General features: G+C 56.6%; 2 protein-coding genes and 2 long non-coding RNA genes across 10 annotated transcripts in view; 2 read left to right on the plus strand and 2 right to left on the minus strand.

The window, feature by feature from the left end:
- Positions 1–2179, plus strand: part of RAB37 (RAB37, member RAS oncogene family) — a 273228-nt gene extending 271049 nt beyond the window's left edge. For 6 of the 7 annotated variants that reach the window (XM_028835489.2, XM_028835491.2, XM_077968622.1 and 3 more), the window contains one exon: positions 153–2179. In XM_028835489.2, the coding sequence (XP_028691322.1) occupies positions 153–258 (106 nt within the window). In that variant the 3' untranslated portion in view covers positions 259–2179. 7 annotated transcript variants of the gene reach the window in all.
- Positions 1393–4695, minus strand: LOC144335936 (uncharacterized). The gene is made up of 3 exons (XR_013407229.1): positions 3903–4695; positions 3413–3767; positions 1393–2384 (listed from the first exon to the last, which is right to left on the minus strand). It is a non-coding gene; the product is annotated as an uncharacterized LOC144335936 (long non-coding RNA).
- Positions 3516–22621, plus strand: NHERF1 (NHERF family PDZ scaffold protein 1). Its single transcript, NM_001266178.1, is given in 6 exon segments — positions 3516–4127; positions 15334–15495; positions 16669–16822; positions 20202–20242; positions 21416–21505; positions 21737–22621. Coding segments are annotated over 6 exon segments (1077 nt in total). The 5' UTR covers positions 3516–3686; the 3' UTR covers positions 21926–22621.
- LOC144335930 (uncharacterized) lies at positions 15901–20027 on the minus strand. The gene is made up of 2 exons (XR_013407223.1): positions 19088–20027; positions 15901–16102 (listed from the first exon to the last, which is right to left on the minus strand). It is a non-coding gene; the product is annotated as an uncharacterized LOC144335930 (long non-coding RNA).
- Positions 22622–23480: the final 859 nt, after the last annotated feature.

The following is a 23480-nucleotide window of genomic DNA, read 5'->3' on the forward strand; positions in this document are numbered from 1 at the left end:
TCCAGTAGGGCCCGGCCCCTGGCCCAGCCCCTGGACACACCTGCATTCTGCAGGCTGAGGTCCATTTGCTCTGGGCCACTGGGAGGTGGGAGGGGACTGCTCAGCTCCTCACCCCAGCCCACCCCAGCCCAGCCCATTGCCTCTTCTTCAAGGGAGCTGAAATACCGGGCCGGGCAGCAGGCGAATGAGCCCAGCTTCCAGATCCGAGACTATGTGGAGTCCCAGAAGAAGCGCTCCAGCTGCTGCTCCTTCATGTGAATCCCAAGGGGCAGAGAGGAGGCTCTGGAGGCCCACGGGATGCAGCCGTTCCCCCCAGGCCTGGCTTATTCCAAGCAGCTGAGCCAATGGGGAGAAAGATGGAGGACCCAGTGCACAGCCTCTTCCTACTAGGGAGCTGTACTCCAGCTCCTACTTGAGTTCCTGCGGTCTCCCCGCATCCACGGGGAGGGTAAAACACTTAGCTTTTATTTGAATAGTACATAATTTAATACCAAAAAAAAAGGCACCTGGATGCCCAAAAAACCGAGGCTGGGCCCTAGTAACCCTTTTGCTTTCTAGGACTTGGGGGGCTGGCCTTCCCTCCTAAGCATAACAAAGGTGGTGTTGCTCCAGCTCAGCCCCAGGGGACACAGATGCACTTTGGGGGTGAGGGCAGGTAATGACTCCATCGCACCCTCAGTTCAGCTGGAGAGAGGCTGAGCTGACCCCAGCCTTCACTGTCTTCTGCTCTCCAGGAGCTTATCTTCACCCCATCCCCCAAATAAGTGGGCCCTTGTGCTGTGAGGGAGACCAAAGCCTCAGGGAAGATAAGAGATAAGGAGATGGGAGGTGGAGGACACAGGGCAGAGAGTAGGGTCGGGCTGGCTACCTCTGGCCTTACTAACACCCCCTTGGAGGCATGCCCCTTTTCTCCAGCACACAAGCACACTGGGGCACCTGGAAATATTGGTTCCCGGCTCCTGTTCTCTGGACCTCAGATCCTGGGGGAGACCCTCCCCATGGAATCCCTGGCTTAGCTACCTTCCTGCCTGTGCACCTAAAAACCTCAGGTCAGAACCAGGAAAATAGTTTTGTTTTTTATTTTTTTGAGATGGAGTCTCGCTCTGTTGCCCAGGCTGGGGTGCAGTGGTGCAATCTCCGCTTACTGCAACCTCCATCCCCTGGGGCTCAAGCGATCCTCCCACCTCAGCCCCCCCAAGTAGCTGGGACTACAGGTGTGCACCACCACACCTGGCTAATTTTTGTATTTTTTGTAGACACAGGGTTTCGCCATGTTACCCAGGCTGGTCTTAAACTCCTGAGCTCAAGCGACCTGCCGGCCTCGGCCTCCCAAAGTACTGGGATTACAGGCAGGAGGCACCACGCCCAGCCGAGATGTGTCTTATCCCAATCCTTTGGCAGGCATGCAGCTCCACAGGCAATTTCTTCAAGCAGCTGAAGTGTTTAGCTCTCCCGGGTTAAGAGCCAGATAAGGAGAAATCCCTTTCCTAGGTTTGGAATGTGTTGTGAAAAAGAAATCCCTGGCTCCTGGAGCTGGTGGGAGACAAGATTAAGCAAACCTCCCCCCACGTGTATCCCTTTGACCCCAAGCTCTGCCTCCTCCCTGACCACCCATGCCCTTTCCTTTAACTTCTCAAATAGATACCAGGGCCTAAACTGCTTTACCTCCCCACCTACTCTGTCAGGTTAGGGGGTGGGAGGTCACCCATCTCTGAATTAAACCAATGCAATGTGAGTAAAACAAGGTCATGTGGGTATGTCGGGGGTAGAGAGAGGGGTAGCAAGTTCATGTGGCCTCTTTGGTCACATGTCTCCCAAAGCTCTGACCCCTGCCATTGGAACTGGACAGGAGACATGAGGTCATGACCTGCAGGCACCTTTACTGCAGCTCTGCAGGCCTGGGTGGGGATGGGGGGGAGGAAGAAGTATGCACTGCACATTTCTGAGCCTACAGCATTTGCTTTCAAGGCAGAAATCTTGCTCTGAGCAGTCAGCGGCTCCAGTTTGGGCCCGATGAGGAAGCTCTCCGTGGCCTCTCCCAGGCAGAGCAGGGAGGAGGCTGACATTGCCAGTCTCTTCTGGGGCCCAAGGCAGGTTGCAGGAGCTCCAATCCCGTAGACAGCTCTGGGCCTCTTGCATTTGAGTTTTTCAGAATTAAACTGCAGTATTTTGGAAAGCACATCCTGTCCACTGTTTGAAGTAAGCGTGGCAGGGGGGTCCTGTTGAAGGAATTGTCATTCACTGCCAAAATCATTCCATCCTCCTTCCTCAGTGTCTGTCCTCAGATGGCCAGCTACCCTCCTAAGAGATTGTCTCCCCGCCTCTGTGACCACCCTCTCTTTGGCAAGAGTGAGCTAGAAGGCTTTACGGTCCTAATCATTTTTCTCTGTTGAAAAAAAAAAAACCAAGGCCTTTCCCTGTGGAGCGTACCCAGAGGTTGATTACCTGAGTCTGTCCTGCCTCTCCCCACCCCACCTCCCTAGTCAAACGCTGCGCCAAAGCCCACGCCATTGGCCTAGATGGCCTGTCTTCAGTGGGCTGCCCCTCGGGGTCCCAGGCTCTCCTTCGCTGAGCCCTCATCTTCCCAGCAGGGATCAGAACCTGCACTCCTCTATGCAAGTCCTGGGACAGCACAAAGTGGATTAGGGTTAGGGTTCCCACAAACGGAAAAATGTTATTCAAACAACTCTGTAGGTTCCCAGGAGGCCCTCCGTCTTAATTCTTGAGACCGCTAGGCCCTCACTGCCCCGAGCGCGGGAGTGGTTGCCACGGCAACAGCCTCTCCCTCTCAATTGGAGCTGCACCCAGGCTTTGGCTAAAGGCTGTTAAAACGTTGGCCAGGTGCGGTGGCTCACGCCTGTAATCCCAGGGCGGATCATCTGAAGTCAGAAGTTTGAAACCATCCTGGCCAACATGGCGAAATTCCGTCTCTACTAAAAATACAAAAATTAGCCCGGCGTGGTGGTGCGCGCCTGTAATCCCAGCTACTCGGGAGGCTGAGGCAGGAGAATCGCTTGAACCCAGGAGGCGGAGGTTGCAATGATCCGAGATCGCGCCACCGTACTCTAGCCTGGGCGACAGAGCGAGACTCCGTCTCAAAAACAAAAAAAAAGTTAGAGCCCTTTATCCGAGGGCCAGCTCTCCTCACTCCCCGCCACAGGTAGGGGAAACCAGGCCTGAGCCAGCGGGCCCCACCGCCCAGAACCGGGAACTCGGCGGGCCACGCCCCTGCCACCCCAGCGCCGGCCGCTCGGTAACAAACACTTCCACTTCCTGAGCGCACTGTCTTCGCCCGCTGCGGGGCGCAGTGCCGAGCACAGGCCCCGCCCCGCGCGCTCCCATTGGCCGGCGCCGTTCACCCGGACGGAGCGCCCCGGCCCGCAGCCCCCTATTGGCCCGCGGAGGTCCCCACCCTCAGTGCGGCCCCGCCCCCGGGGTAAGGAGCTGGGGCGGGCTCTGGGACGCTCAGACGCCGCGCGGGGCGGGGATTGGTCCGTGCAGTTCTTTCGGCTCCTCGCGGCCCGCGGCGGCCGGCGGTTCCTGGGACACCTGCTCGCTTCGCCCGTCCGGCGGCTCAGGGCTTCCCCGCTGCGCTCCCGGTTTGCCGGACAGGAAGAAGGGCTGGGCCGTCCCGTCCCATCCCCAACGGAACCCCAAGTCGCGCCGCTGACCCGTCGCAGGGCGAGATGAGCGCGGACGCGGCGGCTGGGGCGCCCCTGCCCCGGCTCTGCTGCCTGGAGAAGGGTCCGAACGGCTACGGCTTCCACCTGCACGGGGAGAAGGGCAAGTTGGGCCAGTACATCCGGCTGGTGGAGCCCGGCTCGCCGGCCGAGAAGGCGGGGCTGCTGGCGGGGGACCGGCTGGTGGAGGTGAACGGCGAAAATGTGGAGAAGGAGACCCACCAGCAGGTGGTGAGCCGCATCCGCGCAGCACTCAACGCCGTGCGCCTGCTGGTGGTCGACCCCGAGACGGACGAGCAGCTGCAGAAGCTTGGCGTCCAGGTCCGAGAGGAGCTGCTGCGCGCCCAGGAAACGCCGGGGCAGGCCGAGCCGGCGGCCGCCGCCGAGGCGCAGGGGGCTGGCAATGAAAATGAGCCTCGCGAGGCCGACAAGAGCCACCCGGAGCAGGTAAGCTCGGCCCCGGCCGCGCAGGCTAGAATGGAGTGGGAGGGGGATCTAGAGAGACCCAGGTGCCCCGGCCGTCCAGCCCCGCGCCGGCCGTCGTTTTTCTGAAACTCGAGCTGCGAGGGGGAGACCGCTTCCGCCCGCCTACCAGGCGCTCTGGCACATCCTAGGCAGGCCTGGGGCTGCGTCCCGCGACCTCCTCTCCTTCCCAGGCTGTGCTGGGAGCCTGAGAGCCTTTGCCGCCTGCACCTCTTGTTCCCTGGCCTTTGGGAGGGCGGCGCAGGGGAACCCAGCCCCCCTTCCCTCGGGTCTGCGGGTGTCTGCTCCCCTTCCTCGGAATCCCCCAATCCTGCCCGTCCCCTGGCGCCCTCTCCTCGTTCACCCCAGTCCGCAGATGGGCCAGGGAGGAAGGGCTCTCCTCCCCAGAGGTGCCAGCTTCCCCCGCCACTCCTACGTCAAAAGCTAGAGAAATAGCATTACTCCTGTGTGGAGCCCCGGCGCAAGGAGGCCCTCCCCGCAGCCCGCCGGTGTGTGTCCTGAACTTCAGTCCTGCAGGACTTCATCCTCCCGGGACTTCTAAGGGAGAGGAAGCCCCACCATCTCAGGGCGGTGTGGGGGTTGCCTGGCGGGGAGGAGGAGCCAAGGCATCTCGGAGTGGTGGTTCTGCCACCTCAGAGGATTTACGATTCTCAGGAATGTGAGGAGTAAGCGCCTAGAGCTGTATCTGGGAGGGGAGGGGGAAGACCTTAGAAGAAGAGAAAGATGGCTAGGGGGAGGGGAGAGAGCTCCTGAGGCTCACGGCCCTGTGTGCGCCAGCGGAGCTCACGGTGAGCCGGTGGTCTTGCCCTGGCCTTGCCACGGTCACTCTGGTGCCCACACAGCCAGCAGGCCGGTTGCTTTTTGCCCATGTTTGGTGTTTGCCCATAGGATCCCAGTTTGGATCAGCTGCAGGAGGGGCAGCTGGCAAAACAGGAGTTGTGCTGAGCCTCCTGTCCCCAGAGAGTGGAGTGGTGTACTGTGTAGGGCAGGGCGTGAGCCTCCCAGGGCCCCTTCAGTTTGCACCAGCTCGCCCTGGTGGCAGTGTCTGATGGGAGTGTCCATGGGGACCAGGAGGATCCTTCTGGACAGAGAAAGGGTACAGTTTGGCATTAAGGGAGAAGGCAAAGCCCTAGAGGATCAACTGGTTTGGTGGAAGTGAGGTCACCAGAAGCCCTGTCCAGCCAGAGGTGGGTGCTGGGAATGCCAGGGCCACCAGGCTCCCACTTCCTGCCCCTGCCAACCTGGCATTGGCAAGGGGAGGGGGAAGGGACCTGAGCACCCGTAGCAAGGGGGTTGACACCAGGGAGTTGGGGCTGATGATCTCCAGTCCCAGGCAGAAATCCAGTGTGAACTTTATGCTGAGTCCATCGATCGATTTGACATTCTTTTTTTTTTTTTTTGGACTTTGGAACCCACACAAATACTCACCCACCCCCACCCCCCACAAGTTACAGTCTCATTCAGCTCCTCCCTTTGCCCTTTTGGTTATGCTGCTGGGTGCCAGAGGGCCTGGGAGGCTAATGTGGAGGCCTGGCATAGCACATGTGCCCAAAGGCAGCAGCTTTGAGCTTCCTGGGTAAGCACAGAATCAGATTCCTGCATGTTTTGGAGGGACACCTACATTTGTGTGTACTTTGTTAGGCCAAGAGATGAGAGAAGAGCCACTAGCAAATCCTGGGGACACCATCACCAGCCAAGTTCGAGGACTTCTGAGCTTTGGTTCTCCCATCTGTGAGATGGAGGCATTGGGCGATGTGATGCCTGCCTTCTCTAGAATTGTAGAAATGACATGAAGTACCTGAGCCTCTTATTAAAGTTTTAAATGCTGAACCGCACTCCTTCATGCCCGGCGTTTGAACCCCAGATCCTTAAACTGACTCCTAGTCAACACCATTGAGTCCCTCTAGCAGAAAATCCCCGCAACCCCGTGTGTTGAGCATACAGATGGCCCGGGCGGTTATTGCAAAAAAATGTTAACAGACATTGTAAGAGTTCTTTTTTCTAAAACACACCCCTTTACTACTAAAGCATCAAATGGAGGTTTGCCAGTTCGCTTTAGTCTGAATTTGTGTGCAAAGTGGGGCTGTTTCCTTATCTTCATTAGCCCTCCACTTACTAAGTGAGGATCTCAGTGGAAAAGTGTGGCACAGAGAGTGGTTAACTGGGTGGCCTCTGGCTGGGAAGACCAGCCGTGTCCAGAACCACTCATGGCAGAGGCTGATGGGTGCCTGTAACACTGGCCGTCCCCGCTGGGATGTCTAGGCCTAAGGAGGTAGAAGTGGCTCTCCAGCTCTGCCCACCGGCTTTGCTTTGTGGATGGCCTTCCCCTCATCCCCCATGGGGACAGAGGGGCAGCAGCACCCGCCCTGCTGCTCCCCTGCTTAAAACCCTCCTCCCCCGATTCACCACCAGTCACAGGATGAGGCCTAAACCCTTGAGTCTGGGTTCAGAGTGCCGGCTGCGCAGAGCTGAGCCAGCTCAGCTGTACTAGCCAGGCTGTGCGGAGCCAAGTTACTTCACCTCTGTAAGCCTCCATTTCCTCTTGTGTAAGTTGTTGGGGGTGATGGCAGCTACCTCGGAATTGCACGAGGCTGTGTGTAAAGCAGGTAGCTCAGTGCCTGGCACTGAGTCCAGGCTCATCCAGCCTTTGCAGTTGGTATTGGAATGAATACATATTTCACAGTGATCATTGCACATCTATCATGGGGCAGCTAGCACTGGGTCAGCCTCTGCCTAGTTGGGCAAGTGCCACTGTGGCCAAGCCTGGCACCCAGTCAGTGCCCGATCAATGGTCACTGTGGGTTAAGAATGATATGTTGTGGCCAGGTGTGGTGGCTCACACCTGTAATCCCAGCACTTTGGGAGGCCAAAGTGGGAGGATAGGATCGCCTGAGCCCAGGAGTTCGAGACCAGCCTGGGCAACATGACAAGATCCTGTCTCTATTAAATTTTTGTTTTTTTTTTTTTTAAAGAGTGATATGCTGTTCCATGGCCCTTCTCCATCTGTCATCCTGTTCTCACCACTACCTCCCTATCCCCAAAACCACACCCAGGGTCCGAATTCGTCTCTAGCCTCTGAGCCTTCATACCCTGACCGTTCTGTCCCTTTCCAGGGAGCCTGTCCTTAATCCAGTAGGCAGAGTTAGCATTTCCTTTCCTTCATTTTTTTTTTTTTTTGAGACAGATTCCACCCAGGCTGGAGTGGTGTCACAACCTCGCCTCACTGCAGCCTCGACCTCCAGGGCTCAAGCGATCCTCCCACCTCATTCTCCCTAGTAGCTGGGACTACAGGCATGCACCACTACGCCCAGCTAATTTTAAAATTCTTTGTAGAGCTGGGGTTTCGCCATATTGCCCAGGCTGGTCTTGAACTTCTGGGCTCAGGCGATCTGCCCGCCTCGGCCTCCACCTCCTCTTTGTCCTCACATCTTTTATCGCTCTGAACACACAATATTTTAATCATCTGTTTGTGACCTTTTTCTCCACTACATGGTAAGCCCAAGGGCATCAACTGTGGCCTATTTGTGTTTCTATCCCCAGCCAGTCCTTGGCACACGGCAGGGAGGCTCTCAAAAACAGTTTTTGAATTAATGAATGAATATATAACAACAGTCAGGGACCTTTGTCCTCATTTAGCTCATCCCGCCCCACCCAGAGATTGGAATTCCAGATAGAACCTACCAACTCCTCTTTCTTGCCTGCTAGCAGCTTCCATTTGAAAACTAGAAAGCCAAAAGTCCAGGCTTTGGGGTCAGCCAGATCAATGTTGAATCCCAGCTCTGCTGTGTGCTGGCTCTGGGATCCTGGGAGTTCATTTTTCCCTGCAACCCTCAGCCTCCACCTCTGTGAAGGGCACTGCCCGCAGGGTTATTGGGAAGATTTGGTGACATGACAGGTGTGTAAATGAAAGTGCCCAGCTTGGGGTGTTTCCGGCCAGCCCTGACCCTGATCCCAGAGGCAGAGAGTGCAGGCACCCCAGGGAGCAAGATGGGTGGTGGGGCACAGTTAGCTGGAGGACCATCAACCTCTTTGCCAGGGTGGGCAGGCCATTTTACACCAACCAAGTTGGAGCTCTGGTAGGGGCAGAACAGAGTTCGAGCTGCTGGGTGTTTGGATTTCAGATGGACAGGGTATGTGATTGTGTGTTTGGATCTTTGCTGGCAAAACAGTGTAGCCCTGGTTCTTACCTTCAGGCTCCTGTTAACTCAGTAATTCTGGAGATGATTCTCTTGGAGATAGAGGGGGGCTTCTTGGCTGGATGCAGTGACTTGTGCCTGTAATCGCAGCACTTCGGGAGGCTGAGGCAGGAGGATTGCTTGAGCCCAGGAGTTTGAGACCAGCCTGGGCAGCACAGTGAGACCTCATCTCTACCAAAAAAAAAAAAGAGGGGCGGGGGTGAATGGGGGCTTCCTTCTCAAGGAACTCCGTATGTCTAGATGAGGTCCTTCTCCCCTTTCCCAGATGTCCCATCTCAGTGGTCCCTGGGAAAGTAGGGTGGGGAATTAAATAAGAAACTCAGGCTGGGCACGGTGGCTCATGCCCGTAATCCCAGCACTTTGGGAGGCTGAGGTGGGCAAATCAGTTGAGGTCAGGAGTTCACGATCAGCCTGACCAACATGGTAAAACCCCATCTCTACTAAAATACAAAATTAGCCAGGCGTGGTGACAGGCTCCTGTAGTCCCAGCTACTTGGGAGACTGAGGCAGGAGAATGGCTTGAACCTGGAAGGTGGAGGTTGCAGTGAGTTGACATCGCGCCACTGCACTCCACCCTGGGTGACAGAGTGGGACTCGTCTCCAAAAATAAGACGAAATTCAGCCGAGGTCTTGTTGATGCTGCAGCGCTCTTTATAAGGAGAAACCAGAGCTCTAGACTCCAATAACAAGTGTTCCTCTGCTTTCGTTGCTCTAAGATAGAGTGGCCCTACCTGGAAGGAAACTTAGGTTTGTAATGTGCCTTTAGGCGCTCTACCTATGACATAAAGATGTTGATATGCATTTCTTTCTTTCTTTCTTTCTTTTTTTTCCCTGAGACAGAGGCTTGTTCTGTCACCCAGGCTGGAGTGCAGTGGTGTGGTCTCAGCTCACTGCAACCTCCGTCTCCCAGGTTCAAGCAATTCTCCTGCCTCAGCCTCCCATGTAGCCGGGATTACAGGCACCTGCCACCACACTGTGCTAATTTTTGTATTTTTAGTAGAGACAGGGTTTCACTACATTGGCCAGGTTGGGTGGCACCTGCCACCACACCCTGCTAATTTTTGTATTTTTAGTAGAGACGGGGTTTCACCACGTTGGCCAGCTGGTTTCAAACTCCTAACCTCAGGTAATCTACCTGCCTTGGCTCCCAAAGTGCTGGGATTATAGGCGTGAGCCACCGCGCCCAGCCGATATGCATTTCATTGTCCCCCAGACAAATTAGCTATTGTTTTCTCCATTTTGTAGGTTGACAGTAAGTGTTCAATACATAGTAGCTACTATTTGTGTTAGCAGTGTACTAAGTACTAACCCTCCCTGTCTCATTTAATCCACATGACCACCAGTGAGGCAGATATTGGCCCCATTCTCTGCCTATGGAGGCTGAGACTTGATCAGTTAAGGTGGCCATGGTGGGTCCCAGGACTCTCAGCTAGCAACTCCTCCCACACAGCGCAGGGGTGTGTCTGGGAACCCAGCCCTCTGACTCCAGTGCCTGCACAGCCATTTGGCCACACGAGTAGTCTGTGCTTGATGCCTGACTCTGCCAGGTGTTTCTGCCCATCATATTCTGAGCCACAGCTGGACTTATGTTCCACACATGGCTGGCATTATATATCTACTGGACAGTGCTCCTCTGGATCCGAGCTGAAATCCTGCCTTCGCCCATCAGCCATGTGTACTTGAGCAATTGACTCCAGCTTTTTGAAGCTGAGTTTCCTTTTCTGTGAAATATTTGCAATAATACTTTCCTTGTAGGACTATAATTGGCTCCTAAGAAAATACACGTAAAGAGCTCGGTGCCTAACATATAGTAGGTGTTCAGTAACCAGCGGCTCCTATTTGTTACTTCAGTGTTGAGCCTCAATTTCACAAGCTCCTTGAAGGTTCTTAATAGCCCCTTGGGACAGCCCCTGGGGGTTAAATCCAGAGACTTCTGGGAGGAGGGTGAGGGATGAGGAGGGAGGCAGAAGGGAAGGCACAGGGCGGCCAGCCCTGGATAGTGTCCAGCCGGGCTGCAGCCCAGGTACCAGCCTGCTCCATCCCAGGCTTGCCCAGCCCTGGGGAGACCTGAGCCAGACTCTGCCCCCTCCCGCCCCCGTGGGAAGAAGAGGTTACTAGCCAGAAGGAGAACCTGGTTCACACCTCTGAGTCCTGGGGGTATCTGTCAGACCAGCAGCCCTCACTTTAGTGTATGACTCCCTCCTGGTTCCCACCCTACCAGACTCCAGGGAAAGCTCTTCCCACTGAGAAACAGGAGGGAGGAGATCAAGGGCTAGGAGCAGTGAGTGACCTTTTTTTGCAAATGGAGGCATCCAACATTCCCCGCCGCCTGCACAGACCTGGAGGGATATGGAGGGTGGAAGGAGGTCCTGTAGGGTAAAATGAGGTGACATCAGGGCCACTCGGCAGGGCCAGTGACAGCCAAGCCCCCTGTACCTCACCTAGGGTAAGGAGAAGACACCTTCTGCCTAGAGGTGTGGACACTGGCTGAGTGTCCGGAGTCCCTGGTCACTTCCCAGTGCCCCCAGGCTGCCTGTCACACAGCTCTCCAGGCAAGGCCAGCTGTCTCCATCCTGGCTTCCTTGAAATGCCAGCACCAGAGACCCAGGCCTGTCTCCAGAATCTGGGGAACAAACTGAGCTGCCTCCCAGAGCAAACATGGCCCTTACCCCCAACATACTCTTGACACACACACCCCAGCCCCCCGAGAACAGCCAGGGCTCCCTCCTGCCCCCTTCCATCCTCTTGTTGGGTCTGATTTTCCTGTATTGGGCATCGTGACACTGGTCTTCTTTGCATAAACAAGAGCCCTGGGCCGGGGGAGGTGCAGTCTTGAGAAGTGGGGTTACCTCTGTTGTTCCCCTGGACCCGCAAGTGGTCTTCCTACTCCTCCAGCCGCTTTCCTCTGGGGTCCTGAGCTGGCTGGCTCGAAGGAAGCGGGCTGGCTATTTCTGTAGGGCCCATCACTATGGCATCAGCCAGGGAGGGGCTGGGCCCAATGGGGCGTTGGCCTCAGGCTCCCACAGCCTTCCCCGAAGGGAGGAAGGAGGAGCAGGGAGCGGCCCTGGGCCTGCTCCCCAGAGACGGTCACTGGGATTAGGGTATCGACTTTCCCCGGCTTTCCAGGTGACTGCTGGTGGCGCCTATTGAATTCCGTGCCCGCCATCCGCTCCCTGGATTGCGTGGGTGGAGGTGATGGGGTGGGTGGAGGTGATGGGGCGGCCACTTGGGGTGGGGTGAAGCTCCCTGGGGGAAAGGACAGATGAAGGGAGGCAGCCTGAGGGTGGAGGAGGTCCTGGGAGAAGGGTGTGGGGTCAGCTCTCCCGGCAGGGTCTTTTCTGGAAAGCCAGCCAGCATTGTGTGAAAGTGAGAGTCTCCAGCCTGTCCAACCCTGGGTCACCCTGGCCCAGCTGCGCTGCCCATCGGCTGCGTGGCCTCATGTTCCCTCCTGTCAATTCTGGCTCTCTGCCAGTCTCCTCTCTGAGCAGATCCTGATTTTGTCTTGAACTTGGGTCTCCCGGGCTGTCGTCGTCACTGGAGATCCACTTTGCCCTCTGGAACTCACTGGGGCTATGTTCCTTTTTAGGTTCCTCCTCCCACCATGCTTTGGGCCCCTCTGTAGCTGGCTCCTCCTAAGCTCCTGGGGGCCACACACCAAGCCCAGCATGCCTGGACGTCACTTCCATTTGCCCCCTTCCCCAGAACCCAACCCTGCCCCAGCTTGAGGGTGAGGGTCCAAGAGCAATGGTGGCTGAGCTCGGCCAAGTACCCCACACCTCCCCATCTTCTCTCAGTGCTGGGCCTGGAGACCACAGGCCAGGCCCCACGGATCCCCAGGGGGGCTGCCCAAGGGACTCCCCCTGCCAGCCCCAGCCTCCACCCAGGCTGGGATGGGCTGGCTTGATGGGCTGACTCAGCAGCTGGCACTGACACCTCCTGGAGACAGCTGGGAGGCTCCTGCTGGGGGAGGGGTGAGGAGGAACAAGGCTGGTCTCCCTTGGAGAGTGGGAACCCCCTTCCCGTGTGAGGGGAGGCAGTCTCTAGGGACTTGGGGAGGAGGCTCTACAGGTGCGTTGGAGCTATTTAAATGCCGGTGGGGCCTACCTGGGGCTTCCTATCTCCTTGTCCAGCCACCCCCTCAGGTCCTAGAGCCACCACAGAGCCACGTCTAGACAGAACAGTGGAGCAGTCCCAGTGCAGAGGAAGGGAACAGAGGGCACCTGAGCCCCTCAGTCTGGGTCCCCCGTTTCCCCTTGAACTGCATGACTTGGTGCTGGCAGAGCGGAGCAAGGCTCAAAGGAGGCCCTGGAGCTTTGGCACCATATGTCACTAGGCGAGGGGCACTGGGGTGAAGATCAGTGAGGGAAGCCCACAGCACAGAGACCAGGGCCAGAGGACGGGCATCCCAAAGGCAGCGAGCACAGCCCTGCCCTGCCAGCCGGGGGAGCGCCCAGAGCCACCTGCCCCCACTCCAGCCATGCCCCTGTCCCATCACCCACGCCAGGCTTCATCCCCCAGCTCAGGCCGTAGCTCCAGCTACGAGAGGCCCTGAGCACCTGGAAGGAAGGCTGTGGTTTCTTCAGCTCCCAGCCCACCTCCAGCAGAGGCTGCAGCCTATGCCCTGGAGAGAGCTGCTGTCTGCCCGCCACTGCCTGCCCGCCACTGCCTGACTCCTGTTGGGACCTCACCTCCCAGTGGATTGCCCCATTCTGGACTTGGATCCTTAAGGAGCACGCTGCAGTGTGGTGGAAGGAGGACAGGTTCCAAGTCAGAGACCAGGGTTGGAGTTCTGGGTGTGTGATGTCAGGCCGTGGGCTCAACATCTCTGAGCCTCAGTTTCCCCGTCTCAAAAACAGCTGACAAGCCCCAGCCAGGTTATGGGAAGGTTTTTGGGAGCGCAGGGACTGTGGAGAGAGGTTGGAGGAGGTCACTAGAGCTGCCCCCTGCCTGTCCTGAGATTTCACCCTCCCCACTTTCTCAGGGTGTCGGCCAGGTCCTGCAGCTCGGTCTGGCTGAAGCAGAAAGCTGCGCCTGTCCTGGTGACGGCAACTGGTCAGACTTGTTTCTACTCACCTAGGGCCTGGGGGAGGGCCTGGCTGGGAGCTTTGTGGAGGGATTAGCTCTAGGGGAGAAGAGCCTCACTTACTCCCGGAACAAGATCCCGTAGGGCTGTGGGAGTGCCGGGGGTGAGCCTGGGGCAGGTGACAGCTGAACAAGCGGGGAGTGGGCCCTGCAGTGAGGCAGGGGATGGGCCAGGGAGAACAAGGCGAGAGGCTTCATTCAGGGTTCCTAAGCCTTTGTGAGCCCCTCACTGTTTTACCACTCACTTAACCGTCTTTGTTGTTGGGGTGAGGGGCCTTCAAGCCTGGATTTGGGCATGAAACACAGGAAGAAAGACCTGCTCGAGCCTTTAAAGGAATGCAAAGTCATCCTCTAGCCACCCCCAGAGACCGAAAGGCTGGGGATTGAGTCTGCTGCAGATGGTGGCAGCCTCCCGGGGCTGGCAAGTTGGGACAGAGGCCCATACACCCTCCTGGGCACGCCTTCCCACTCCTCTCGGCCCTCTCCACTCCCAGCTGGGGATTTGGGTTTCAGAGCAGCCTGGCACACACACCCCCACCCCACCAGAATCTCACTCCCAGCTTCCTATGACTCTTCATTAGTATTCACAACAATGGGAAAGTCTGGGTGTGCACAGGGATTTTTTACAGTTAGAAAGTGTTTAAGGCAATGACCTCACTGGGCCTCAGCCACCCTGGGAGGCAGATGGCAGTCCGAATGATCCATAAATGACCTGCCCCAGGTCACACAGCTCCTAAACAGGGGAGCTGGAACCTGGCTCGGAGCCTTGACTATCCACTGCTCATTGCCTGATGTGCTGAGTGATAACGCAGGGCCAGCAGGTTGGACAGCAGCCAGTGGCTCTGCACCAGGCCTGGAGGAGGGGAGAGGGACAGGGACTCAGGCGTAGTCCTTGGGCACAGGCTTCAGCCACCCACACCCATATTCCCTCCATCATACTGTGTGTCCAGGCCTGCAGCTTCTAAGCTGAGCTGCTTACTTTGGACCAAGCACGTTGGAAACCGTTTTCAGCTGAGTCCGAGCACTCAAAAGAAATCTGCGTGTGCCCTTTTAGTAGGTCACACCCTCCAGGCCACAGCCACACTGGGCTCCCTTTAGCCCAGCCCTGCTTTTCCCAGTCCAGTCCCCTCCCCATTCAGGCTCCTTGGTTTCTGGGGTCTCTGTGCTTCCGTTGCCACCTCTACCCTCAGGCATTGGTGTAGGGGGAGGAGGTCCTGGAACGCCTGAGGATGGCCCCCTGTCTTATCCAGGTCCCTTGCTGTGCCGCACAATAGGTTTTTGGTTATCTGCTCCTTCTGGCTCCCTTTTGGCTGGGCCATTTGGCTTGGTGGGGGTGAGAGAGAGTTCGAGTATATGGAGGAAGGCTTTACTGTAAACACACGGGTCAGCTTTCAGTAAACACCTGCCTCTTCCTCCCCTGATGCAGAGAACAGGGTACAAAGGGGCTGGGGGTCCTCAGCCGTATGCCCCAGGTCCCCAGCCAGGCTGACAGGGGTGCCACACTCTGCCCCCTCTCCAGGAGGGCCAGACTGAGCCACCAATAGGGAGGGATAGGGGCCCGATCAACACCGCATGCGATTCACCTTAGACTGTCAGAAGGGACAGGCATGTGAGAGCTAACCTGGTCCCACCCCTCATTTCCCAGAAGAGGAAACTGAGGCTTGGACAGAGCAGTGTTTTACCCACATCACCTAAGCAGGTTGCTGCGGTGCTGGGTATCCACACAATTTGAGTCCTGGGCCAGAACCCTCTCAAATTGCTGTGTAGGGATCTACGCAAATTTGCGTCCTCCCAAACCTTCCTTGTTTGGGGAGATGGGGCCAGGCAGAGGACAGGGAAGGCAGAACCTAGGGCATTGTGGAATAGCCATGGACCCTCCCCTGTCTCCGCAGCGCAAGCTTCGGCCTCGGCTCTGTACCATGAAGAAGGGCCCCAGTGGCTATGGCTTCAACCTGCACAGCGACAAGTCCAAGCCAGGCCAGTTCATCCGGTCAGTGGACCCAGACTCCCCAGCTGAAGCTTCAGGTCTCCGGGCCCAGGATCGCATTGTGGAGGTGATGCTTCTTGCCCTCTTCCTATCTGACTGCCCCGCTCCCTGCAGATCAGCAGCACCTGGGGCAACCATCATACCTTCCTGGGCTTGATTAGCCCATGGGCATAGCCAGCCTGGAGCGGCTGGATGGATGGGTGGATGGGAGGGAGACAGGGAAGGGTGGTGATGGATAGATGGAAAGATAGATGAACTGACTGACGGATTCCTTTCTTACCTCTACTCTCCCCTGAACTCCTCCTTGCCAAGCAGATATACTGGGCAGCCTGTGATTCACCCATCGATCAGGCAGATGTCTGGGGACATCTCCAGAGCTTCCCTGCTGCCAGGCACACAGAGGCGGGTGGCAGTAACAAAACCCCTCTCCTGAGTTAGCCTTTTATTTTATATATATATATATATATATATATATATATATATTTTTTTTTTTTTTTTTTTTGAGACGGAGTCTCGCTTTGTTGCCCAGGCTGGGCTGGAGTGCAGTGGCACAATCTCAGCTCACTACAACCTCTGCCCCCCGGGTTCAAGCGATTCTCCTGCCTCAACCTCCTGAGTAGCTGGGATTACAGTTGGCCAGGCCGGTCTCAAACTCCTGACCTCAAGTGATCCTCCTGCCTCAGCCTCCCAAAGTGCTGGGATTCCAGGCGGGAGCCACCTCGCCCAGCCCCGAGTTAAGCTTTTAGACTCGCTCATTCGGTGCCCTGGCTCTGGTGTACGCTCCTGGGAGGTGAAACGTGAACCAAATGCTCAGGCAGGTCCCAGAATCACAGTCTTAGAACCTTAGAGCTAGAGATCAGCTCTCCCAAGACTTCTCATTTTACACGTGAGAAAACCAAGGTCCAGAGAGGGAAGTCGGACAGCAAGTCCTTACCCAGGCTGGGCCCCACCCCGGCCTCCCAGCTCGCTCCCATCCCATCTCTCCCAGCTGTGTTTGTTTAGTCTCGTCTGGATATTTTCGTTGGCCCTTCCCATGTATCCTGCCTCCCCAGCTGACTGTCCACGGGAGGACCCCTGGCCTAGTTCAGGACTCTGCAGAAATGGGGGTCAGTATCCCCAAGTTGTGAACTGCAAACTGGCTGAGAACCAAGGTGGCCGCCCCCACCCCCAGCCCTCCTCCACCTACCTGCCCCAGAACCAAGGCCTGTGCCCGTAACGCCTCCCCAACCCCGCCCTGCAGGTGAACGGGGTCTGCATGGAGGGGAAGCAGCATGGGGACGTGGTGTCCGCCATCAGGGCTGGCGGGGACGAGACCAAGCTGCTTGTGGTGGACAGGGAAACTGACGAGTTCTTCAAGAAATGCAAAGTGACCCCATCTCAGGAGCACCTGAATGGTAAGCCGGGTGGGGCCGCTGGCCGTCCTGGGGCTGGAGGCCCCCAAGTCAGGAATGTGAGCCAGGGCTAAGACTTTGCTGGGTCCCAGGCGAGGGGTGGGCAGCTTTCCGGCGTGGGTGCTCCCTCCTTCTCCTTCATGGGAGGCCCAGAGGTGTGGGCTGGGGGAGTGGGGGCCTAGTGTAGGGAGTGGCAGTGGGTTTCCGAGGACGGCTTGTGATGGGGTCAGCTGGCATGAGGTCGCTGAGAGAAATGGACAGATCTTCTGACTCCCGGCCAAAGCTGCAGCCCCAAAGGAGGCCTGAGCCCCCAGTCCTGTCCCCACCAGCAAACTTTCAGGGCAGTGTCGACGTGAGGAAAGGGTTAACTCCGGGGAGGCCTCCAGCCTTTGCTTGGTCAGATCAGAGTCCAGTGGCAGGGCCCAGTGCCTCCCCTCCCTCCGCTCAGGTTGTCTTGGAAACTCAGCCTTGCTGGCTCTAGAGAGTAGTGGGTCCTCCTTCAAGCCCTGGGCCCCTGCCCTCCCCATCCCCCAGCATCACCCTGCCAAGCCTGGCGCCTCCCCCTGCCCAGGCCCGAGCCAAACAGGGCAGGGCTGCTGCATGGGGCAGGGAGGGGTTAAGCAGTGCTCTGCTCCTTGGTCTGGACTTTCTCCCTGGGAAGATGGCTCCCTGGAGCGGGCAGGGGTGCTCACTGGGCCATACTGAGGGTGGAACCTCTTGGGACTTTGCAGTGGGTGGGGCCTCCTGGAGACTCAAGGTTGTATGTGTAAAAGGGGATTCACACAAAGGTCTTGCTGCAGACTCCCATCCCCAGTTGGAAGGGACAACTGGGGAGGCCCTGTCCCCTTCTGGCGCAATCCAAGGCCTGGAGGCTCCTAGAAAAGAGGATGGCCCCTGGAAGTCCCTAGCTGGCTCTGGGCATGGGAGATAGGGTACCACCTTACCCTTATCTCCCAAGTTCATGGAAACCAGGTAACTCAGATAATCCCCTTCTCCACTGATGGGGAGACTAAGGCCCAGATAAGTCCCAGCCTTCCTCCTAGGGATCTGATATGAGGAAGACACAGCTGGAATCTGGATTCCACTCAGCTCCTGGGATAGTCCCCTGCTTCCCCCACCCCTTCGCCCTGCAGGTAATTGGCTCCCTCAGACATTCCTGCCTCTTCTGCCTGTCTCTCGGGCTAGAGGGGCTGCAGCCTCTGGCCAAAGGACCTGAAGAGGGAGAGGCCTGGGGACAGTCTCCTCCCCGGAGTCCCTCCAGGATGGCATCCTCACTCTTTCCATAGAGAGGAATGCCCCCCTGTCCGGCAGCCAGGGTTTCACTCTGACCACTGTGAGCTGATGGGGAGGGGACAGTGAGTGTCCCTGGTGTCCCAGCAAGGCTGTGGGTGTCAGAGGGGAGGAGAAGATGAGAGTCAGGTATCTCTGGCTGTGTCCTGGACTGGGGACAGGGAAAAGATGACCAGGAATTTTAAGCTAAGAGTTCAGAAGAAGCCTGCCTACGCTGACCAGTCCCTGGAGATGGCACAGCCACCCCTGAAGCCATGTGGGACCCCTACCCTGAGTGAGCCCAGTGAAGGTGACCCCAGACCTGTCTTCTCTCCCTCTGACCCCTCCAGGTTTCCCACTGGCTTGGGGAGGGGATACCCAGGACACACCCCTTGAGCCTTCTTGTCCCCCCTCATTTCCTGATTGGCAAATAGGAGTTGGAATTATTTTCTCTTTTTTTTTTCTTTTGTTTGGAGACAGAGTCTTGCTCTGTCACCCAGGCTGGAGTGCGGTGGTGCAATCTCAGCTGACTGCAACGTCTGCCTCCTAGGTTCAAGTCATTCTCCTGCCTCAGTCTCCTGAGTAGCTGGGACTACAGGCACGCGGCACCATGCCCAGCAAATTTTTATATTTTTAGTAGAGATGGGGTTTCACTATATGGCCAGGATGGTCTCGATTTCTTGACCTTGCGATCCACCCACCTCGGCCTCCCAAAGTGCTGGGATTATAGGTGTGAGCCACTTTGCCTGGCCTTTTTTTTTTTTTCTTCTTTCAGACACAGTCTCACTCCGTCGCCCAGGCTGGATTGCGGTGGCACGATCTCGGCTCACTGCAACCTCCGCCTACTGGGTTCAAGCAATTCTCCTGCCTCAACCTCCTGAGTAGCTGGGATTACAGGCGCACGCCACCACACCCGGCTAATTTTTGTATTGTTAGTAGGGATAGGGTTTCACCATGTTGGCCAAGCTGGTCTCGAACTCCTGACTTCAGGTGATCCACCTGCCTCGGCCTCCCAAAGTGCTGGGATGACAGGCATGAGCCACCGAGCCCGGACTATTTTCTCTTTCAGTTGAGGCAGATACTAACTGTAGTCTGGGGTGTGGTTCCAATTTCGGTGTCATCATCATCACCTGGGAAGTGTTTGGAAAATGCTGATTCCTAGGCCTGCCCACTAAACCAGAATCTGTGCTGCCAAGGTCCAGGAATCTATACTTTAACAAGCTTCCCATGTAGGAGTTCCCAGATAGGAATTAGGCAGCCATCCTGTAATTTCATCTCCATCTGGGACGATGCATTTTTTAAACACCTTGTGACCCACCAGTGCCTCATAAGATCATTTTGGTAGATAGAGACCAGCAGGGTTTGTTTGTTTGTTTGTTTGTTTGTTTGTTTGTTTGTTTGTTTTGCCGGAGTCTTGCTATGTTGCCCAGGTTGGAGTGTAGTGGCACGATCTTGGTTCACTGCAACCTCCACCTTCTGGGTTCAAACGATTCTCCTGCTTCAGCCTCCCAAGTAGCTAGGATTACAGGCGTGTGCCACCATGCCCAGCTAATTTTCTTTTTGTCTTTTTTAGTAGAGACAGGGTTTCACCATGTTGGCCAGGCTGGTCTCGAACTCCTGACCTCAAGTGATCCAGCTGCCTCGGCCTCCCAAATTGCTGGTGTGAGCAACTACACCTGGCCCAGAAACTTTTTTGGTTTTTTTAATGACATGAAATTAAAAATATCAAAGAACACTGTAGTAAGGGTATTGCTTTGTGAAACTTTTGTTACACAAAATTTTTGTGTGTGCTGAGTCATCAAAATGCAAACATAGGCCAGACATTTGCTCACACCTGTAATCTCAATACTTCGGGAGGCCGAGGTGAGAGGATTGCTTGAGGCTAGGAGTTTGAGACCAGCCTGCACAACATGGCAAGGCCCCATCTCTATAAAAAAAATTTTTTTAATAAATAACAAGGCAAATGTACTCATGGTGGGTGGACATCAGAAAAGTTTGAGATGTTGACCCAGGGAACAAGATCTAATGATCTGCCCAACCCCAACTCCCGCCTCCTCTCCACGCTCTATTCCATCCCCATTCCGGACTCACCTCTGCTCTCTCCTTCGCCTAGGTCCCCTGCCTGAGCCCTTCACCAATGGTGAGATACAGAAGGTAAGGGCGGGTCCCCTGTTTCTCTGGATTTCAATCCTGGGGGTGCGGGAGACAGGTCAGAAGGTGCTATGGTTGGTGGGATAGCCATCTGGCTAAGGCCAAAACCTCAGGGTCCCCAGTTCCAGCTCCTTCTTTGGCTCCAAGCTATAGAACTGCCAGAACCCTCTTGGCCTCTGCCTGGGGCCAAAGCTGTTGGGAGGGAGAGGGCTGGCTGGGCCCCTCTGCAGCCCGCCATCCTGGGTGACAAGCCCCCGCCTCCAACTCCCCACCATACAGAAGGGGCCATTCTTCCCCCCAAGAACAGAGCTTCAGTGTCTGGCCACGGGCAGCCGGGCCCCTGCTACTTCCAGTCTGGGTTGGAAGAACAAAGCCCCTCCTCCCCCCTTCCCTGGGCAGAAGGGAAAGGGGGTGAGGCTGGGGAAGAGATGGTGGGGCTGGGCGCCAGCTGAAGCCATGGAAGAACCCAGGAAGGGGCTGGGTGCCAAGCTGATGCCCCAGCCAAAGCCTTCACTCTGGGACAGGCCGACTCAGTCAGGCCACAGAGTAGGAACTTTCTGCAGGGTCTGCTCAAAGGTTCCCCTTCCCTAGGAGCTCCTGCCAGGGTACTTGACAAGGGGGAGGGTCCTTGGACCCAGGCCTAAACCTTCTGTCACCTCATCTTTGGATCTAGAACGTTCCATCTACTTTCTTCCTTCAAGGCCCTCCTTTGCTGCTTCAGGGTTAGGGTTTCAGGATTCCTGGGGTCAAATCCAGGCAAACAGTCAGGTGGACCACAGGAGATTCAGGGAGCACCACATGGGTTCCCCATGCCAAGCAAAGAGGCCTCCAGTGTCCCCACATTCCAAGAAGCCCCTCCCTGGTCACTGGCTCAAAAGGCAAGTCAGTATCTAAAAGCCACATTGGAGCAGCCCAGGGGGAGGGAGCGCTAATCCCATGATATCTGTACCCCTCCCATCCCTCCAGCCTGAGCAGAACCAGCCTGCCCTCTGATCCTCGAAGGAATGTAAAAAGGAGCCCCAGCAGGCTCAGGCAGTGGGAACCCGGGGTGGGTGGCCAGGGCATCAGCGCTACCTCTTCTCAGTCTGGGGCCCCTACTTCCCCAGGAGTTCCCTCCTGCCTCAGGACTCCCTCACCCCATCCTGTGACTACCCACACCCCTCTTCTCTCTGCCAGGAGAACAGTCGTGAAGCCTTGGCAGAGGCAGCCTCAGAGAGCCCCAGGCCAACCCTGGTGAGATCCGCCTCCAGTGACACCAGCGAGGAGGTAGGCCAGCCATGCAGGGGGTAGCAACTAGGTTACAGGAAGCCGATTCCCAGGCCCCACTTGTTCCTGGCACACCAGCCTGCCTTTGAGGTCACATGCTGAGCCGCATTCTGTTCTTGTGACCTGGCTTCCCTGGGCACAGCCCCAAGGGAGCCACCTCACTGAGGCTGAGGACCAGGGAGCCTAATGAGGGACTGACTCCCAACTTCCTGCCCCCATTTCTCTTTACAGCTGAATTCCCAAGACAGCCCCCCAAAACAGGACTCCACAGCGCCCTCGTCTACCTCCTCCTCCGACCCCATCCTGGACTTCAACATCTCCCTGGCCATGGCCAAAGAGAGGGCCCACCAGAAGCGCAGCAGCAAACGGGCCCCGCAGATGGACTGGAGCAAGAAAAACGAACTCTTCAGCAACCTCTGAGCGCCCTGCTGCCAGCCACCCGGTGACTGGCAGGGCCGAGCCAGCCTTCCACCCCACCTTTTTCCTTCTCCCCAGTTACTCCCCTGAATCAACGTACAAATCAGCACCCACATGCCCTTTCTTGACAAATGATTTTTCTAGAGAACTATGTTCTTCCCTTACCTTAGGGAAGGTGAATGTGTTCCCGTCATCCTGCAATTAGAAAGGAGACTCTGCCTCCCTCCTCCTCACTGAGTGCCTCATCCTACCAGGTGTCCCTTTGCCACTCTGCCTGGGATATCGCTGGGACCTGCACCATGCCAGGATCGTGGGACCAGGCGAGAGGGCACCTTTCCTTCCTCCCCCGTGTGATAACTGGGTCCAGGGCTGATCATTGACTGCAGAACTGCCACTCTCAGTGGACAGGGCATCCGTTATCCTGAGAGCTGTGGCAGACACATCTTGCTTTCATTTGATTTTTGTTGTTAAGAGTGCAGTATTGCAGAGTCTAGAGGAATTTTTGTTTCCTTGATTAACATGATTTTCCTGGTTGTTGCATCCAGGGCATGGCAGTGGCCTCAGCCTTAAACTTTTGTTCCTACTCCCACCCTCAGAGAACTGGGCAGCACGGGGAGGGTTTGGCTACCCCTGCCCATCCCTGAGCCAGGTACCACCATTGTAAGGAAACACTTCAGAAATTCAGCTGGTTCCTCCAAACCCTCCAGCCTCTGTGTCTTCCTTGGGAGTTTCGTCCTCTGGCCTTGGACCCCTTATAGGTAGAAAGTGAGAAATGGTAAGCCAGGGTGGTCTTTGGCTGGGAGGGTGGCGTACACTGGAGGGAGGGCCATCTAGGGCTCTGTGTGACCCCAAGCCTGAGTAGCTTTAGCTAGAGGGCCTAGCTGCGGAAGTCCTGTGGGAAGGAGGATGCATGTACCCAAGCCGGGTGTTGAGCGTGCCTGTGTCCCAGGCTGTAAGCACTGATGTGGGCTAGGGACCCCTTGACTAATAGGGACATTTACCAGAGGAAGTGGGAGCTCAGACATGCTCAGAGGACTCTGGGAGGTTCCTGTAATTCCAGAAGCGTGGAAAGTGTGTCCCAGGATGGAGCTGGGTTTGGAATGTAAGGACTTGGCTTTACTCTTTCTGCCTACAGCCAGTGGGTGCAGGATTCCCAGGGGCAGGCTGGGCTGGTGCCAGATCCTCTATCTTATCTGGCCATTGTGACCTGATTGGAGGGCAAGTGTCCAGTGCCAGGGGAAAACAAACCGGTCCACTGAGCCCTGGGACATGCTGTGTGGCTAGGTGGGGTGGAAGGGACTTTTCAAGGGCGAAATGCCCTATCCCCAACAAAAGACCCAGGTCCCTGATACCTTTGGCACCTGAAGCCTGATGTGGAGGTCTGGGAAGGTGGCCTGCAAGAGCTAGGCTGCAGGGCGGAGAAGTTCCAGGCAGGTGCTCAGAAGGAAGGTGCCCCCAGGCTAGTCTCCACCCAACCCAAAGGACACTTCTCAGAAGACAGGCTCTTGGCAGAGGGGAGTGAGTAAAGCAGGAAGATCTGGAATCAGGGAGTGGGCCG

This window comes from Macaca mulatta, chromosome 16 (assembly GCF_049350105.2).
Source record: "Macaca mulatta isolate MMU2019108-1 chromosome 16, T2T-MMU8v2.0, whole genome shotgun sequence".
Lineage (NCBI taxonomy): Eukaryota > Metazoa > Chordata > Mammalia > Primates > Cercopithecidae > Macaca > Macaca mulatta.